We start from the raw sequence: 20919 nt of genomic DNA, 5'->3' as shown, positions 1-20919 counted from the left end.
TATGTAGACTATTACTACCAACATATGTTCTATAACAGTGACACAATAACATGTATATGCTCTATTGGCCAGCAGAACCACCTCTCCAAATCCATCTGCCTATGATACCTGGCCACATCACATGTGTGTCCCAACCTGGGGCCTCCTCATGTACTGGTCCAGCAATACCATCAGGTGGAACCAACCCAGGGGATGTAGTCACCCCCCCCCAGGGGCACACACAGACATGTTCCTATCCCCTGAGGTCAGGTCTAGGGACTCTTCCATAATGGGCTCCACAGACACATGTGGGGTGTGCTACATCAGTCTGAGGCACCCAGTACACATTCACAGGGCCGGCATGCTCCTCCTGCTCTGCCTCCAGGTCAGACACCTTCAGGACGTGGACTGCTGTTGTGAGTAGCAGTGGTTGGGAGGCTTGTTCCCATTGTGCCCATATTGGGGCCCATGAGGCTCCCATATCACAGACCACACACACCATCCATGGTGTTTACCCACCATATGTGTCACATACCAAACCTGTAGACTGTCCTCTATATTTACCAACCCTGACCACCTCCACAAGTATACCTGCCATACTTCCCAATATTCCCATTGCATACTTCACAGACGGGAACAATGTGGTCCCAACAAGACACAAACATGTGACATACCCATCCATGTTTCACACACTGCCAGCTGTAGATATCTGTGTGTATTGCTATGTGTGCTGGTGCCTCACACATAGTATGCATCACTGTGGTAGTAATATAAGGGACATGTCTTTACATACATATATGTTTGTGTGTGTGTGTTTGTATATACGTAGATATGTGAATATAGGTATAAATCTATATATGTGTAGATATATGTGATGTATTTATGGGCACATATATATGTCTACACATGGGTATCTGTATATTTGTGGACATACATGCTGATGTATACATATATATATATATATATATATATATATATATATATATATATATATATATATATATATATATATATATATATATATATATATATATGTGTGTATATATATATATATATATATATATATATATATATATATATATATATATATACATATATATATATATATTTATATATATATATATATATATATATATATATATGTGACATATTTACACATATGCATACCTATATCTGGGGTACATTCAGACATCAGCTCCACAATCTCACAACACCTTCCTGCACAGCTGCACTGTTCTGCCTTGCTACAACACAAACAGGTGCCACATATGGACATGGCCTGACATTAGGGGGGGTATATGTAGGACCAGATTGCAGGTAACCCTATTACACACCTATGGCATTCCTGCATTCTACATTGCAGATTAACCTGAGCATCCTGCCAGTGGTGGACCATGGGTCCCACGTGTCCATCATAATGACATTACTTCCACCAACTACTAGCCACATAATATACATACTTCCCATTACACAACACACACTGTGATGGCTTATATCTTGTCAGTCTGTGCTGACCTGCACAGTTGATGACTATGGCCCACTTCCCAAAGGGGCAGACACTATTGCCCATAGCAGTTGTTCAGTTGAACATCATCATAACAACACCTGATGGCACATATAAATCATTCCACATCAGCTATCCCATTATTATGGACCAGGTACTACATTCTATTACATGATTATACACTTCACATACCTGTTGTGGGAATGATGTCTTGATTGAATGATGAATATATGCCTTTGCCTTAGGCGTTTTGTTTTTGAAGTTTGTTTTTTTTTTCCTCTTTCTCTTTTTCTCTTTTTCTTTTTCTCTTTCTCTCTCTCTCTCTCTCTCTCTCTCTGTCTCTGTCTCTCGGTCTCTCTCCAGTAAATGGATTGAGCTGCTTTGAATAGATTGCAGCATGCCTTTAGTAGGTGATCCACATGATCAGGTGATGGCCTCTGCACCAGTCAATGTCCTCCACTTGCTAACTGCATGCAGCTTGCTGTTTAGTACTTCCAATTACCACTGTCATGGCAACTGCCTATTATAAATCCCTACATCATGTGGGTGTGGTCCCTTTACCTTTACTGTGTGATGGACATCCTTCCTGTGTGTGGGTATCAGTGTTACAGACATCAGGTAGCAATACCTCTTACAGGAGAACCTGAAAACTCAGGGCAGGTATATATTTGTAGGAGGTTACAGAACTATGGACAGTGTGAGTAGAGTTGTGCTATGCTTTGTATAGTACTGATGTTACAGGGTTTGTGTGTACATACTAGCTTACCTTGGAATGCAGCCTGCCTGCATAACTCTCAACTGTGGGCCTATCCTCTTGATGGCTAGAGGTATGTCTATCATGTTTTGTCTGTCCCCCACACAGGTCCTGTGTCAGATATTTCGCTGGGAGTGTGTGTGTTGAGTGCTATCAGTACATGGCTACATCCATTTATGTTTCTAACCTCAAATCCCTGACTAAGGGTATGTTGCAGACTATCCTGTAACACCAGCGACTTGCTTAGTCTATGGCAACTATTTTCCACAAATGGGCCTGTGTTCCAGCCTCTGTCCTCCAGCTACATACCAAGCTTTGCACATATGACATGCTGTCAGGGGTTGTTCTGTAGTGGGCTGTGAGTATATCACACTGGCATTCCTTCCATCAGTCCACTGCTGTTGTATCTCCCACACATATGGTGAGGCTGGGGCCATATATGTGTGGGCTTCACCTACACAATACATGTGTGCCCCTATGCACTCCAAAGGCCAGTGTATGTAACAGTGGTATATGGCCCTGTATTATTGAGCCGGGGGGTGCACCATAAATAACCTAGGCTGCTACAACATGTGTGGGTATCAGGGGTGAGCTGCCTTAAGGTATCTGGATGTAAATTACCATGCAATTCACCTATATTTAAATTAATTACATAAATTGAGTTACTGCAGGCCTATTGCATCCTGCCATACAGACTGTTCTGTTTGCCAGTGTGCTTGTGATGGTGTCAGTTAGGCCTTGTTATGCAACAGTTACATCCCATTCTGTCAACTGAGGTCTTTACCACCTAGTGACTGTGTACAGAGTGTAGATATAGGCTGCTGAACTATACACCTGCATTACTTACTGTTGATTATTTGGCATCCTGTGGCCCAGTCTCTCTTTACTATTGTAATATTTGAAGGGCTCGGCCTGGACAGCAACATTTGTAAACCTTTCCAGACTACTGTATTAGTATAACTGTTTCACAATTGCATTACTCTGTTTATATGGATGTCAGTGTCTGAACAGGTATATGACATGGCATATACAACAGTAATAGTACACAGATAAAGGTTTTACAATTTTTGCAAGCCTGTGTGTGGTGTTATATCATATGGCATCTCTGTGGGTATATGTTACAGGCAATGATTGTGATTTGTATAGGTGGCTCATACAGTGTCCAGTTGTTAAGGTGTTAACTGTAGGCATAGTGGCTGTTCCATATTGGGTGCATCTTCTACATATGTATCTTACTGTACATATCTCTGGGTGTGTATGTGTAGTTTTTATATATATATATATATATATATATATATATATATATATATATGTATATATGTATATATGTATCTGCATTTATGTGTCTCTGTGTATGTATCCTAGGGATGTTGATAGCTTCCACATTGTACATTTCCGATGGGAGCCAGACTGTACTGCATGATACGTTACCGATACCAGCCTGACATCATACAGGTGGGATGTAGCACTGTTAACATCTTGTGCCCATGTCATGTCAGGTCCTGGTTATGGGATCTGCAACACCTGGTAGCATATTGCAAGGCAGACGTGTTTGGCTGTGGGGGGGGGTATACCTATTTTTAAAAGATGTATATTGGTTGGGGCCTTTCATTCCCATTAACGGTGCATGTGGACATATATTTTTTAGTCATTTTCTCATTGTTATCTACAGATAGGTATATATATCTGCTTACATAAATATAACTATGTCCATATATACCTATATATATATATATATATATATATATATATATATATATATATATATATATATATATATATCTGCTTACATATATATATATATATATATCTGCTTACATATATATATATATATATATATATATATATATATAACCTGCTGTATATATTTAGACATATAGATGTAGACATATATATCTATAGATGTAGGCATTTGCATGTATATATGTTCATATATATCTATATCTATCTATAAATATATATATATATATATATATATATATATATATATATATATATATATATATATATATATACACACACACACACACACACACACACACACACACACACACACACACACACACATATAAAGATATGCTGTATCTGTTTAGATATTAATATATTTACACATGCACATACAGCTACATGTTGGAATACATTCTCTGTAAAGTTGAATAACTGGGCTGGATGATATGTTTGTGAATACATGAGGGTTATGTATATCTGATATGGTTTAGTGGTAAATCACTTTGTCCATAGTGTGCAGGGTCCTGGGTTTGAGCCTTGCAGAGACTGTTTATTTTGTTGCTGGGCAGAACAAGGGCCGCTGGATACAGAGTAATTAAGGCACTTTTGAGCAGTTGTAAGTGGGTTTGAGCAGGTTTGGGCAAAGGTAAGCACTGCTAACTTCCGGTTACAGTTTTCTATACTGATTTAGCTTTTAAATTGCTTAAACTGTGCAGGCATTGCTTACCCCCCATGCAAACAAGCTTAAACCTGCTTACTGCTGCTTAAAAGTGCTTACTCCTTCTTACCCCCGTGTTAATTTCTTTAAAAGAAAAGAAAAAAGGGTTGATAGGAAAGTGGTGAAAAAAGGGGCACAAAGAGGGAAAGACAGTAGGGAAACTAGCCAGGGATGTACAGGAAGGCGGTATGGAAGGTCCATAGCTGCCCATTTCTTTTACAGCAACAGGTGTGCATATACACAGAATTTGGAGGTAGATTTGGACACTCAAACCCCTGGGAGGGGGTGAGGACTACAATAATAAGTTGTGATGCCAATTAGACCAGATTACATGTGTCCAGTGGACACGTGTGTGAAATGGACAGCTATGTATGAGGTGAGATTTGTTTTGGGAACAGATTGCCTTTTTTTTATTTTTTTTTTCAGGTGAGAGTGGGATGTTGGGGAGGGATAGTAGCTATATTTGGGAAGCTAGGTTAGGTAGGTTAACAGACAAGACAAACAAGATGCATAGAGGGACGGTATATGACACATGTTGGGGGTAAACACCTTGATGGGGAGGCGTGCTGGGAAATCAGAAGCCCATGATCCCCCTAGTGGAAACAGTGGGACTGAGGTCCCCACCCATGGGCAGTCACCACTGCACCTTCACAGCCCCGATGGTGGCTGCGCTGGGTGCTGAGTCGCAGAGCCAGACTGATACTCTAGTTGCCACATGCAGCCCTTGAACTGGTGTAGATCACCAAGCTGCTCATTGATCTCTCCATGCACCACAACCCCGACCTGGCGACGGGTGACAGGTGCCTGCCCATGCCAGCTCGCGCGGGGGGTGAGCCCCATCCCCTGAGGTGGTTCCACCCAAAGGTGGTGCAGGACTAACGGACATGGAGGTGCCAGGTTTGGCCCCAGACATGCAGTTGCCCAGTGCCACGGCCAGCTGAGGTGGGACAGGTGGGTCTGCTGGGACCGGCCTTCCCAAGTGTGCTATAGTGTTTAGATTTCATCATCATATGTAGGTTAGTAAAAGTCAACACATTCCAGGGATAGGTATAGCAGTATGCATAGATATTCCCATTAACTCAGACACCAGACATGGAACAGTTGCATAGCTGTCATCATCATTACACATTCGCTGGTTTTAGCTGCAGTATACACTTTATACTTGGTATACCTATGGAGGGAATGTTGGTTAACACTAACTAACTGTTTCTACACATACTACCAGATTCCGGCTTGATGTTGTGCACATCGCTATCCTGAATGTTCCCACACACAGTACCAGATTCCACATTACTATTATGCACATACATCTCACTCTGTTACTGTACACACTCTGGCCACAGCTTGACAAGTTGAAGTGTAAATGGAACATACATAGCTTCTTAGTCTCATAAGGTTTTGGGGAGTTGCTAATGTGCCGGCTTTGTTCTCATATATTTGTGTCAATTAGTTGTATTTCCTGTTTTCTGCCTATACATCTGGGATCTTCCCACTGATTTCCCAGGGGGACAGGTTGATAGGCAACAGATGTGGGCCACTTTACTGGACATTCTGGACATATCTGTACAGTTGTGAGGTATGATTCTGTATGCAGAGTACTACCACTGGCAGGACTCAAACCATGGCTGTGTGTGCTAAAAAGACAACAGTTCACATCTCAGTTGCATATGCTATTTGGGTTTTGTTGTCTGCATTTACCCTGTTTACTGTCTATGTGTGCCTCAGTTGTACTAAATGGCCTCTGGGGATTACACCTGTCATATACAGGCATTCCTACACATTCAATTTATGGTGCATGGTGTGGGTAACAGTGCTTAATACAACAGTACTATTACATGATTGCAAATCTACATTACCATATGATACCAGAGTATACACATGCAGTCCAGCAGTTAGACCTTTATTGTCAGGCTGTTACACTTTTATTTATATACATACTATATGAGACTCTTCCTGCCATATTCTCCATTTTATGCAGTACTTGCTTTGAACAGTACAGATTTTATACAGGCAATTGATTTACTACTACTTTTAGTTTTATTTTCTATGACAGTAAATATATGAGTATTACTGACCTGCCTCGCATCGCAACCTCACCAGGTGACTGATGTGGACCTCCTGGTTTGCAGCCATTGCCATTGCAGCTTTGGGGGACATAAGAGGAATATTTAGCCATACCTATCCATGATATACCTGAGCTGGCAATTATTACACACATAGTGGGGTGATACTTACATACAACTGGAACACCCCCTGTCACTATAGCCTCTTGGATCCACTGCTCCAAGAGGTCTCCCTTATGCCACTTCAGGTCAGCATAGTGATGGCTGACCTGCTCACCAGTTCGGGGTATGCCAATAGTACTGGTAAGGTCACGGGCAAAACAGTCTCAGGCTTCTGCCTTATATTGGGAGCCTTGGTACTGGCCCTGCAGCAGTCTCTGATCATGGTCTTTGACAAAGAGTCCTGCCATGACTGGACTCCTGGATGCACCAGCGCTGCACCCAAAAGCGCACACCTTCTCCCTTTACTGCCACTGTGCCTGCAAGGGGAAGCTACAAGCAGTTATGAGATGTATTTCCACCTCTTAGGTTTAAGTAGGGCCGATTTCCCACACTTTTCCATGATTTGCCGGTTTTGAAAAGGCTAGGCTATGGGCAAACCTGCTTACCTAGGGTTGGCATTGTTTAAAGGGGTATAACACTGGGCACATTGAGTTAGCTGGCCTACACATTGCTTACACCTCCTAATCTGGCCTGTGCAATGCCTAGCATTGCTTACATCAGATTTTGCATTATAATTCCTTTTTGGCATTATTATTCATTACACCTTATATGTATGCCTGGTATCCATGATTCTTGTGTACATGCACTGTATTGGGTCCTTGTGTTTTATTGGGGGTTTCAACACTCTATTACAATTACACTTGACTTCTTAGCTTACTGCTTTACTCCAGTTCACATATTTATGTTATGTAGTGGGTTAAGGCACATATGTCTGTATACTGATTCCTTTTACAGGTTCAGTTTGGTTATACTATAGTGAAGACTTGTTTGCTGATGCCTTAGTTTTCTGTACGTCTGTGATGGCTTGCTGGTTAACTCCTGTGACTGTGTTGTACAGGGTCCTGGGTTCAAGACCTGCATGGCTGTTTATTTTGTTGGTGGGCAGAATAAGAGCCATTGAATACAGAGTGTTTAAGGCACTTTTGAGCATTTGTAAGCGAGTTTGCGTGGGTTTGTGCTTGGGTAAGCAAAGCTAACCTCCGGTTACATATGCTTACAGAAAGTTAGGTTTAGAATTGCTTAACCTGTGTGTGCATTGCTTACCCCTGCTTACTAGTGCTTTAATATGCTTACTACTGCTTATTGGTGCGTAAACAGGCTTACTAGTGCTTTATTCATTATGACACTGACATCTTACATGTATATTTATTGCAGTACTCCAGTTCATAAATATATGTTATTCAGTGGGTTATACAACAAAAATATTAGTCATAATGTGCTTTGCTATGGAAAATGGAATGTGCTGCAGTGGGACTTGAACTGGGAATGCCTGCTTGTAAGGTGAATGCTCTGCCAACTACACTATTGCTATGCTGTTTCATTTTCATATATCTTCCTTGTTATCCTCTTCAGCCATTTAAGCTGCATTAACTGTAGCTAAGCAATGGGCACACCCATGCACCTATGGTTAGTTTTAATTGGATAGTTAACAAAAAAAAAAGGGTTTGTTCATTTTATTTCTGTATACTTTTGCTGTTGTACACAAGGGGGTCTGTCGGTGGGGCTATGCGGACACATATGAGCGGTCTCGCTCATTTCTTACCTCTTTCTGTTGTTCTTCATTGCGGTGGAGTGTATATTCTGAGAGCTCTGCTCTCATGCATGTCCCCTGCAGTCTTACATGCTCCATGTAAGAGTAGGAGCTCAGGCAGTGCACCTCATTACTATGCATGGCGCACTGCTGTTCTGCTCCTATCGGCCACCTCCATGCAGGACTAAGTTAGACCTGTACGTAGAAATAGTAAATCCGGGGGCTTGTGTTTGAGTTGAAAACAACCAATTCAAATAAAATATTAAACTAATATTCCGATGTTTCCACTTTGAGAACAAATGTTAATAAAATTGTTGATAAAATTATTAACAAATTAATTGATAATACATACAATGAAATATATTCCTTTTCTTTATGCTATTTTATTTCTTTCAATGGCCTTTAGCTTTAAGACATGAGTGATGGAAGTCTTGTCATTAATGCCAGGCCATTTATCTGCATGCAATAAAACTGCCACCTAAGTTATTTTAATTCTAACTGTACTCCCCAAGGCTTTTTGTCATTAATATCTACATGGTCTATAGCCATGAACCTGAACTTGTGATCAATATTGTCATGCATATGTCTAGCTAGAGCATTATTTAAATTGTTCTTCCTAATGGCATATTCATGCTCATAAATTCTACTGGCAAACTTTCTCTCCATTTTGCCTATGTAGAACACAGAACAATAGTCACATGTAGCCACATATACCACTGCCTTCGAAGAACAATTTTTCTCCCCTTAATACTGTATTCAGTATTGTTTATAGTAAACATTATCTCCAGGTTTGACCTTGTAACACCAATTACATGAACCACACTTGTGAGTACCCAAGCGACCTCTCATGTTGTGAACATGTCTGTTCCTGAGAAGATCTTTTAAATTCCTACCTTTCCTATATGTTATTACAGGTTTGACACCTAAATGAGATCTGATGCCTATATCCTCCACTAAGATATCCCAATTCTTGTGAAAAATCCACCTTAAACTGGAAAAATCATAACTGCATGTAATAATCAAAGATTTAATGAAAGGAATCTGTTGCTCACCTGATACTCTAATGTCTGCACCCACCAGGTCACTGTCTGAAATATGAGCACCAACAATGGGTTTAAAATGACCTATTCTTCTTTTTTTCTGTGACCTCATTTATGAGTTTGTTAAGTAAATCGACTGGGTATGCTCTCCTTAGAAACATAGATTTCAAATTTGCGCACTCCAAGTTGAAATTCTCCTCCCCAGAGATCATATGGACAGCTCGAACAAGCTGCCTTTTAACTACCGGCCTCTTCTGATGTTTTGGGTGGGAGCTACTGTAGTGCAAAAAATAATTAGAACATGCTTCTTTTCTGTATATTCTAGTGGCATACCTTCCATTGTGTTTATCTTTAAACAAATGGACATATAAATAGTCCATATGGTCTAAATTGATGACCCAAATAAATTGTAAAAAAGTGGTTGTGGTGTTAAGATGTTGTAAAAACTGGTCTAACATATGTGAAGAACCCTTCCAAATAAGGCTGATGTCATCCTGGTACCTATAATACATTTTAATGTAAGAGTTGTAATGGGACTGGAATACCAAATGTCTCTCCCAGTGTGACATAACCATGTTTGCAAACACCACCCCCCACAAGCTGATCCCATAGCCACTCCTGTTGTTTGCAAAAAATATTTGTTGTTAAAAGAAAAATAATTGTTGGTTAAGACTATCTCCAACAATTCTAAAATTAAGTTTATTTTCTCCTGATCCATGTTATGCTCTAATAACATGTCACTTACCCATTCTAGGCCAGTGGTTTGTGGGATGACAGTGTACAAATCTCTAACGTCAGTGGTGACCAGCATGCTATTCCCATTATACTAAATTCTATTAATGTGTTCCAAAAAGATCCAGGAATCTTTGCGTATTTGGATTTCCTTTTGTAATATTTTCTTTAATTCATGATCTAAATATTGAGCACAAGCCACTGTAACTGAATCCCTTCCATCTACCAATGATTTCATGGGGGATCCGAGAGACCCTTGTGGATTTTGGGGATGCCAGAAAACACTGGAACTCTTGGGGGGATGATGTTTAAGTAATTGTACAAAGGAATATCTATCGAAAAAAAAATCACAGTATCTCATCCCAAGATACATACAGTAAGAATTCCAAACAATTCTGGTCCTTCATTATATATTTGTTAAATCCAGGCTGCACAGCTTTACCAATCCCTACTACCACCAGCCATATTGAAAACATTTCTAACCAACTGATGTCAGTCTTCATTCATTTAGTCACTTCCCTCATAAACAGGCATCAGCCTACCCCCCCTTCATCCCAGCAAAACTATCCCCTAAAATCCCTGTCTTTCACATCAACCCAGTTTCCATCTCTATTATCAAAAATACTTTGCAGGCTAAAACCCACTACACTCACTGCTGATAATCTTCCAACAGAATACATTAGCATGGCTGCTGAACCTTTAGCATACCCTATTTCTATCCTCATAAACAGATCTGTCCGTGAAAACTATGTACCTGTTATATCGGAAAAGTCATCAATTATTCACTTACAGAAAAGATGAGACTCCATTGATTTCTGTTAATACTGCCAGAGTTGGATCATAGTCAAATAGGGCCCTAGACATGGTAATGGATTAGGGCCTCCACCCAACCATTCTAGTGTCCCACTACTTGGCTATTTCTCCCCAGTTACCATAAACATTGTGTAAACATGTCAGTGTGCATACTGTTGTCTTCTTTACTTCTACAGTGATTACAGATTTGGATTCAGTTTTAAACTTTTAATTTAAATGTTATAGCACAAACACTGATAGCTATTTGCTAAACAAAATACTATAGTATCACACTGTAAACAGACTTTGTATGAACAGTAAACTTCTCTGCCCTTGAAAATCACACTCATTGAAACTACATTGAAACTCACATTCAAAGAAAATGCATCTGGCCAGTGGCAGATTAAGTTCACCTTTGGGATCTTTTCAAACTATAGTACATTTGCACACATTTTTAGAACCATGCACACATCCATGTGTTATTTGATTAACCTTCCTGATTAGAATAAATTATATTCCTTGTATAATACAGCACCACATGTTAGTGTGTTTTAAATTTGTACTTTTGAACATTTTTCCAGTAAGCAAAGAAGCAAAATGTATGGACCAATAATGACACAACTACCCATTTCAGAACCATTCAACCATAAAAGGCCAGACTTCTATCATTACAATCCACCAATATCAGTCAATATGCATAGTCTCTGCAGAAGTAAAAGTCATCTGAATAATTCCACATTAAAGAGATCTGCAACTAATGCAGAAGTTCTACTGGCAAACAACTTTACATTTCAGTGTTTTATCTATAAATTCCCTGCCTACTGCTCTTGAAGAAAAATGCCTGTTACATAAAAAAAAAAATGGTAAGCTGGTAATATTGCAATAGGTAATGGCTGGCAAACTGACAACAGGTTCATAGTTACTAGACAGCTCATCAAAAGGAGGATATACCCAAGAGTGTAGTGCTCCCATCCCCTCTTAAAGTACACCATAGTATCAGCAATCCATTTACATGATGTGGGAGTAGAACCCAAAGACTTCTGCCCCAAATGCAAGTATACTACCTGTTGTGCTACTGACACTGCTTTCAAATTTTGTAGCACTGATGGCCATTTGCAAAACAAAACAGCTGCGCATTGAAAACAGACTTAGCATGCAGAGCACTAAATTTCTTTTTCCTTGAAGCTCACAATTTTTTGAAAATGCACAGAAACTCACATTTCCTTACAAATGCACGTAAAATCACATTCTTTGAAAATGCACCCATGACGAACAGTTTGGTAGCCGGTGTAGAGGATTCAAAATTTTGTCTTCTGTAGCCAAGGTACATGATGCGAGCCTCATCACTTACCCTAAGTAGGACATCACACACACACACACACACACACACACACACACACACACACACACACACACACACACACACACACACATACACACACACACACCAGCCCTATTAGAGGAATGCTCATCTCTTGCAGGTAGCAGTTCAAAATCGCTCATCTCTCATGGTGCAGCAGTAGCAGTTCCAACTCCATCATGGCAACCAAGTTCTCTAGTTGAATATATGTGAAAGCAGAAGTTCTAATGTTTAAATCCATGTGCTTATGTGCTTGTGTCATACTTAATGACTCATGCATGCATGGATGGATAAAGAAGTAAAGTCATTTTTAATTGTTTGTGGCAGCACCTCTACCAGTGACCCCCCCCCCAAGCCAGTGGGCCTTAGGCAACTACTTAGGGAACCTTGTGCTGGGTCTGGCTCTGATAACCACCCTATGGCCATTTTATCTCCTTTATCAAAAATTCTTGAAAAGCATATACAGTCAAAGATTTTCAAATACTTTTCCTATGCTTGACACAACTTCAGGCAACACAGCAGCATTAACACAGCTCTCCTTATATCACTACATCATGTCAGCCTTCACAGGGACTCGGGTAACATTGTTTTTTACTCTAGTCCTTGAGTTGTCTAAGGCATTTGACACTGTATCTCACCAGATTCTTCTCTAGAGACTATCCTCACTAGGCCTTGATAACCCCTCCTCCTCCATCTCCTGATTCTACAGTTGTATTTCTAACACGCTACAGGCTGTAAAACAGAAGAAAGCATAATCACCATTCTTACCCATCTCAGTTGGGGTGTCCAAAGGCTCAGTCCTGGGCCCCATACTCTTTAAAACTTTTATTAATGACCTAAACACGATACAACTGTCATTCAGTATGCTGATAATGCTGCACTAATAACCATAGCTATGTCCATCCAAGAATGTCAGGAAAAAAATGTTCTTCTGTAGAAACCTGGCTCAGCAATTCCTACCTCTGGCTGACTGCTAAAGAAATCAAGTTATTGTTTTTCACACTAAAATCTGCGTCCTGTAGTAAAAATAACTTTTACATCACCTCATCAAACAACACTCCTATCCAACTTGTGTCCCACACAAAGCTACAAGGTGTCATTATAGATAACCACCACAAGTTTGATGTTCAAATATAATTAGTTATCAAGAAATCTGGCATAAAATTGACATCTGTATTATAGCAAATACTTTTTAACTAGAAACGTAAGAAAAAAACAATAGCCTCTGCATATATTCCACCTTCACTCCTATATGATGCCCCCATGGGCACCAGCCTCCAAAAATCTCTACTAGAACTTTGAACGATGCTATAACAAGATAGTTAAGTTGCCACTAGCCAGTCTGCTAAATCCCACCACTGCCTTGACTTAAAACAGTTAGACTGGCAAGAACCTCCATAGTATCTCTCTGTCACCCAGTTAGCACCTGTTCATAATGCACTCCAAGCCTTAGTGGAACCTTCCACCTTGCACAATCAATACACTCCATGGATAAGTCCCTTTTAACCATAACAAAATGCATTACTTTGCTGGTCTGTCCTTGTACTCAAATCTGAAATTCTATCTCTACCACCATAAGACAACAAACCTTCCAATCCATATTTAAAAGCTTACTAAAGCAACACTTTAAAAACAATTGTCTCTGTTCTTGCACCTCCCCAGAGCTAGGCTGCCCTGTCCTTTACATAATTTATTCTCCGTATAGCTTACCAAAACAAATTCTCAATGTAAATTTCCTGTGGTCTTCTATCTCTTTGCCCTTACTTCCACTTTTTTTGTCTCTACTTACCACCTGACAAGTTCTTCCCTCCAACAGAATTCCAACTCTTGGTTTTTACCTTTTACATCCACTTCAACTTCACTACAACTTTTTTTATTTCTATATCAACTAATAAATCTACACATAATTCATTTTTCTTCACATGCTCTTTGCTTTCTACATTTATCAACCCCCCTTTGCTAACAACTTGTATCTCCCATATCACCCGTATTATTTCCCCTACCCATATATGTAAAATTGGAATTTGACATTATAAACCTTTCTGTATATATCACAAATTGCCATGTATTAATACATAATGATTCTATATTTTACTAACTGCAGATTTTTTCTAGTATTGCTGCCTTTCAAGTATTGTATATCCATACTGTAATTTTAAGCTTTACTGTTATCACTTTTGTATAAAATTGAGTATGTTGTTACTAGAGCTATGCTAAAAAGGAGCTACCACTGCCTAGTTGGACTACTTGGGTCAACAATTGCAATAAATACATAAATTATTAAACCAACCTGAAAAAAAAACTGTATGCATATACAAAAGAGTGAAACAGCCCTCTCCAGCAGGTAACTCCAAAAAATGGTTTATTAGTTCATGTTTTATCCTTTCACTCCCAATAGATTTTGTCAGACTAATAAACATTTTAAGACATAAGTAAGTTTAAATAAAGTTTGCTGCAAATCCCATGCTCTCTTTCTACCAATCCACACATATTCCAGCTCACAAGCATTCCACTTCCTGGAGCTTAATACATTAAAAATATATCTGTGAATTTTCAAGTATCAGTTCAGGCAGTTTTCCCATTAAAACTGAATTGTTCTGTTTGCATAATTTAGAAAAGCACATAAAATTCAGATAAAATAAAATAATATCAAAGTTCAAGTTCATACCAGGAATTGAACATCAGACCTTTTGCTTGTAAGGCTAGTGTATTACTACACCAGATGATATTCATGGAAATATTGCTAATACGGTCTATTTTTTTTAGTTCTGGCTTGATGATAATAAAATTTATTCAAGCCATTGGGGATGTTAACTGCCATCTCAAGTTGCCAGAAATGATTTTCTCCTGTCAAGCAATAACTCTACATCCCCTCTTCTTTCAGAAGTGCTTACACTCTCCATAACCTAAAACACAAATCTGTACACAACGTGGAATGTCTGTATAATGTGTTGTAATTATTTTTACTTTTTTATAGCATATACATGATTTTGGACCCTTTGCTGAAGTTTCCTTCCCATTTGTCATCATAAAAAGCATTATAGGAGATGCATGCAGCAAAATAAGCAACATTCTTAATCTCACAACTGGAATGTTTTTAACACCATGTTTCCCTGTTTTCTCATCACAATAGTATGGACTATTAGCAATGAACCTGCAAGTTCCACAAAAAACATTGAAATATGTTTCATTTTGTGTGTGACCCTTTCTCTCCCATTGTGTTCATTCCTTTCTAATAAGCTTTGTCAAGTTGTCACCCTTGAGGCTATAAAAGTAAGGAAGGGCTCTCACCCACAACTGCAGAGATGGCTGCATTACTTTTCAGAATCTTCCATTTGTTTCTTATAATGCTTTTAACAGCAAAACTGTCCAGACTAAAATGCCTATCCCCAGAGTTCTGTCTAGATTATAATAATCAGTAAATAAGCATTGACAAATTGGTTTCCTTTCATCCCCAGCCCTTAGTGAAATGGATTTGAAATTCCCTGCCCTCCCTTTCTTCACTTGCTCTTCAAATTCATTAACTTTTACATCACAGTAACCTCTCTGTATAAATACATGTTTTAATTCTCTCTTATTTTGTTCAAAATCTGTTTTTTCACAGGTCAGCCTTGAAAACCTAATCATCTGGTCCCTAATTACGTTTAGTTTTAGGCCCTTTGAATGTGTGCTGCTGTAGTGAACATACAAAGTCACACTGGATTGCTTTTAGTGAATCCTTGTACCTAATCTTACGGTGCCAGGTCTCTTAAAAATTTCTGGTCCAAAAAGTATATCACTTCTTGTGAATAGTGTGATGTAAACTTTAAAAACTGTGTAGTTCTATTTACATAATTTAGAAAATCACCCAGCTTCTGTAAAGTTTCTTGCCACAAAAGAAATAAATCATCAATATATCACCAGTAGCCAGTAATGTACTGCAAAAAGATTGACTAATGCATAAAATAATCTTCTTATCTGGCGATAAAAAGATTTGCATAACTGGGTGCCACAACTGTCCCCATGGCTACACCAGATACCAGTTTATAAAATGTTTTGTTAAAAAGGACAAAACATTTTCAAGTATCATTTCAGGCAGTTTGCCCATTAAAATTACCTCATTACCAGTTAGGTGAGTTGTTTATTGAATTCCATGCTATTCCTATGTCCTTTCGAATAACTAAGTACAAAGCTTGCTCAACCTAAGTAACTAACCATGTTTCCTGTTTAATCACAAGTTCTTTTAATTTATCAACAAAATCAAATGTGTTTTTTTATATAAAAGGTTACATATTTCATTAAGGGGTTTGACTTTTTATCCATTAGACTGGCCAGTGCTTCTGTTTCTGACATTGTAGCTGACACTAGTTTTATTTTTATGTACATTGGAAAAACCAACAATTATAGGAATTAGTAGATTTGAAACCAGACACACATTGATAATTTCCTGTGAAAGAAACCTTTGGTTAACAACTCCTGCAGCAACTCATTAATTTTGCTTTATGCTCTATTAATATCATTTATGCTTACTAGTTTATAACAGTTAACATCAGACATCAATTCAATTTGGGGCCTATATCTTTCATTGTCTATTACTAAAGGGACACCGTCCTTATCACCTTTCATAAAACTCCTAGTGCAGTCTGTCTTACATTTATCTAAAGTGTCTGTTTCAAAGAATATAAATTAAAATAGCATGTCTCTACAGGCATGTCTCAGCTATGACAGCAGTAGAGTGCAAAGCAGGATTAAAATTACTGAGTTTACTTGAGACTGCAAGACTATTGTCCTTTGTTTTCAGGTCTCCTGTTGCAGCAGGAACTTTCGAATTCATTTCTCTCACAAGCATTTTTAATGAAATTAAAGGGCCTACCACCCAAATCCTTCAGCTTCGGGTGAATGTCAGTCCTTTCTTTAATAAGATAATTTCAGTCTCAATTAATGGCTTTTTTGAAAAAACATGTTGGCCCTGGGACTGAAAATTCCTCCTGTCTGACATCTTGTATGTAGTGCAAGTCACCAGAAAAAGAAACACTTAATAAATCAGAGAGCAGAGATATCATCTTCATCTCTAATTCTGGTTGTTGGGTTTCCTCTTCTGTGATTTGTAATGGAAGTTCTTGTTTCTGTTGTTATAAGAGTGTTTCTGATAAGTACCATAAGTCTATCTGCTGTTCTTGTTGTGGTCTGCTCCTGACTACTATTTCCAGTTTTGTGGCTGAAATGTCCCCCTTCTCCAGAAATGGCTGTTTCCATGATTCAGGCCATCATGTTGGCTGTTTGCAGCAAACCTTGATGAACACCAGGGCTCTATCGGTCTTGTTGCTGTGTCTAAAAAAAAATCTTCATTTTCCAAATCTCCAACCTCATTGTTGTGTATATCTATCTATACAAACATATAGATATATAGATAGGTATTTGGGTCCCATGCATTTTATCAAATGTATGTTTGTAAGACAAATGTAGGGGTGTGATATAACTTCGATGGTATAGCTGGCCGAATGAAGGATATGTCAAAAGCATGGAAAGTGGGGTTGGGGGTGAGAGCATGTGTGTGTGTGTGTGTGTGTGTGTGTGTTTGTGTGTGTGTGTGTGTGTGTGTGTGTGTGTGTGTGTGTGTGTGTGTTTGTGTGTACTTGAGTTAAGGTTAGGGTCGGGGAAGCGTGAAGGATGGGTGTTCTGTATTTTTGTGCGAGTTTGTATACTTATAGCAAGGTTTAGGTTAGGGGATAGATGTAATGTTGTTTGTGTGTGTTTGTGAATGTTTGTGTGTCTGAGTCTGTCTTCTGTAGTGGCCCCCCTGCACCACCTTAGTAATGGGTGCTAACCATAACCCTAATGCTGCCCCTTCCCCCAACCCTAAGTCTACAGCTTAAGATTATTAAAACCTTCCTGTAACACTGCCACTACTCAGGCATATTTAAAGCTAGTGTTACGGGGCAGGGTTTAGTTTAAATATCGGGAGAGGAAATAGTTTTCCTCTCTCATTTTTGGTTTTGTGTTGGTTCACTATTTTGTATGGTCAAACTTATTTTGTCGTGTCTTCTGCATTCGACATAAGGATGGTTCATTCATACATGGTAGGCCCATAAATATATATATATATATATATATATATATTTATATATATATATATATATATATATATATTTATTTATTTATTTATATAAAATAAAAAAAATACTTCAGACTAAGAAAGAAGCCATCACGCAATCCAACTGGTATTTAGCGCTTTCGTTCCTTTATTAGTGGATGGAACGTCTTCAGTATATGAAAGTTACAAAGTTATATATGTATATGTGTGTATCTATGGCTTTAGTGACTTCTGGGACAGTTGTCCTAACCATGTAGAAAGAAAAACTCCTGGTGTTCTGACTAAGAAAGAGATAGTGATAGTTATACCTCCCATGTATTTGACAGAGATTCCAAAAGTGGTACTCACAGTAGCTGAGTAAGGGATAGTATAGAATTATTCCCACAGAAATCTTGGACATCTTGGATTAAATAGAGAGGAAAAAAATGAAGAGATTTTTTGGTAATTGTAGACATTTTTGTATCAAGATGCTCAAATAAAAAATGAAATGAATGTCCTCTTCAAAATAAATAACTGTTGCAAACAGTATTTTACTGTTTCTGAAAATCACTTTAATCAATAATTATCTTTCTGATGGCAGGGATATTTGCAGTGCTAATTCCATAGGTTATATTTTGGATAATCCAGAATGAAAAAAACTTTTTGGGAAAGTGTATGGTCCTGTGTACTGCAAAAAATGCAATAAAAGCTCACTGTTATAAAACAGAAAAGAAGAGGTACTGTTTTTTAGATGGGTGTTCATGGTTTAGTACTAAGCTAACTGCCCTTGCAAGCCATTTTAAACCTAGCCAATTATCCCTTGTGAGACTCAAACCCTGCACCTTGTGTTTGCAAGGCAAACACATTAACCATTAAGCCACCCTCCCACCCTAAAGGTTCATTGAAGCTTCCCTGACTGGGAATCGAACCCGGGCTGTGGCGGTGAGAGCACCGAATCCTAACCACTAGACCACCAGGGACTCCCCCAGTAGTAGCCCAGAGCAATGTTTTCTATAAAGTGGATTTATTAGGATATTTTGGGATCTTCAAGTCATGAAGTGGTTGAATAGATCATGGCCATTGGATTATTATAGGTTCACAGGTTCAGAGATGAGTACTAGGAAATCAGTCTGCAGACCATTACAAGTCTAGTCAAAAACCCAAATTCCAAAGTTCTCTACTGCTTTAACGAGAAAAGCACCAAACAGAACAAAGGAAAATGTGTCTACCATCCAGTTGTCACGTTTACCTTGAAGATAATAAGGGTGCTAATTTGCTTGACATGTTGTGGAAGTTTGTTCCAGGTGTGGAGGATGTGTTGGGATATGAATGTCTGCTTCCTTTATCTGTATTGAATATGATGCTTGGATTCATCAGGTATCCAAGTCTTCTCTCTCTCTCTCACCTAAATTTCCAGAGGTATGACTCCCTGGTGGTGTGCAACCAGTCTTTTTCCATTAGATTAAGTGAAAAGAGAAGGATGAACAGGGTGAAGATAAGAATGTCATAGTACTGCACATCCTAATGGTAAGGAGGGTTTTTTTCTGCTCAGCCGTCCCTACACCTTATCCCCAGAACATGGCATAGAAGGACTGAGAAACGGTAAAAGAAAAAAAATTAAAACATTTTCTATTGCTATTTCTTTGTTCTTCTAGAAAGGTATGTATTTTAAACAGATCTATAGTATTTTATTAGCAGGCTGGTAATACTCTTAATTGAACTCTTAGTACTTGCACATGATGACCAACAGACTCTTTCATATTTCATATTTCAATTTAATTGTGTTAATTGTGTGCAATCACAAATCTAGGCACTCTGGTCTGCAGTCATTTAAAGGACATTTTTTGAAAACTAGTTGCTTCATATGCATTATTAGTTGCTCCAGGTGTGTTTGCGAGTTTGAAAATGTAACAGTGAAGTGAGACTTGCAAGAAAGTTACTCATAAAAAATGGATTTAAGTTAATTTGTTTAAATGCATTTCTTTGTTAATTAATTGTTTAGGAATAAAGTCTCTTACTTTGTGTTCTGAATGAAACAATTAACTTTCCTTGTTACCTCTGATTATCTTAGGAAGCTGATGAACACTCAACAGTATACTGAAGATAACCCTTTGTGCATGAAGCCCTTTATGACTCATCTCCTCAATAAGCCTTCTTGTCATCTCGATGTAAGCTGTCCTTTATTTCTTTTCCAACTGTGTTTTGCTTTCTCAAAAATGTGTGAACACATATGCTGCTACATGATCATTTTACATGGGATTCCCTTTGTATGTTACAGAACTGTAACCAAGTTTCTCATAACTGGGAGAATATAAGTGGGATTACAGGGAAATGTATACTATCATTAAATTACTTCATCAACAAGTTTCCTTTTCTCCCAAGGTACAGAGGTCTCATGTTAATACACACACACACACACACACACACACACACACACATATATA

At 38.6% G+C, this 20919-nt stretch overlaps 1 protein-coding gene across 3 annotated transcripts in view; it reads left to right on the top strand.

Moving 5' to 3' along the window:
• LOC122815407 (bile acid-CoA:amino acid N-acyltransferase-like) overlaps nt 1-20919 on the top strand; it is an 817246-nt gene that overhangs the window by 685944 nt on the left and 110383 nt on the right. For all 3 annotated transcript variants that reach the window (XM_044087875.1, XM_044087874.1, XM_044087873.1), the window contains one exon: nt 20547-20643. In XM_044087875.1, coding sequence (XP_043943810.1) covers nt 20547-20643 — 97 coding nt within the window. The remainder of the gene's footprint in view (nt 1-20546; nt 20644-20919) is intronic.

The sequence above is a fragment of the Protopterus annectens genome, chromosome 11.part0 (genome assembly GCF_019279795.1).
Source record: "Protopterus annectens isolate FY-2018-M chromosome 11.part0, PAN1.0, whole genome shotgun sequence".
NCBI classification, from domain to species: domain Eukaryota; kingdom Metazoa; phylum Chordata; order Ceratodontiformes; family Protopteridae; genus Protopterus; species Protopterus annectens.
This window is presented reverse-complemented; position numbering and strand designations above follow the sequence as displayed.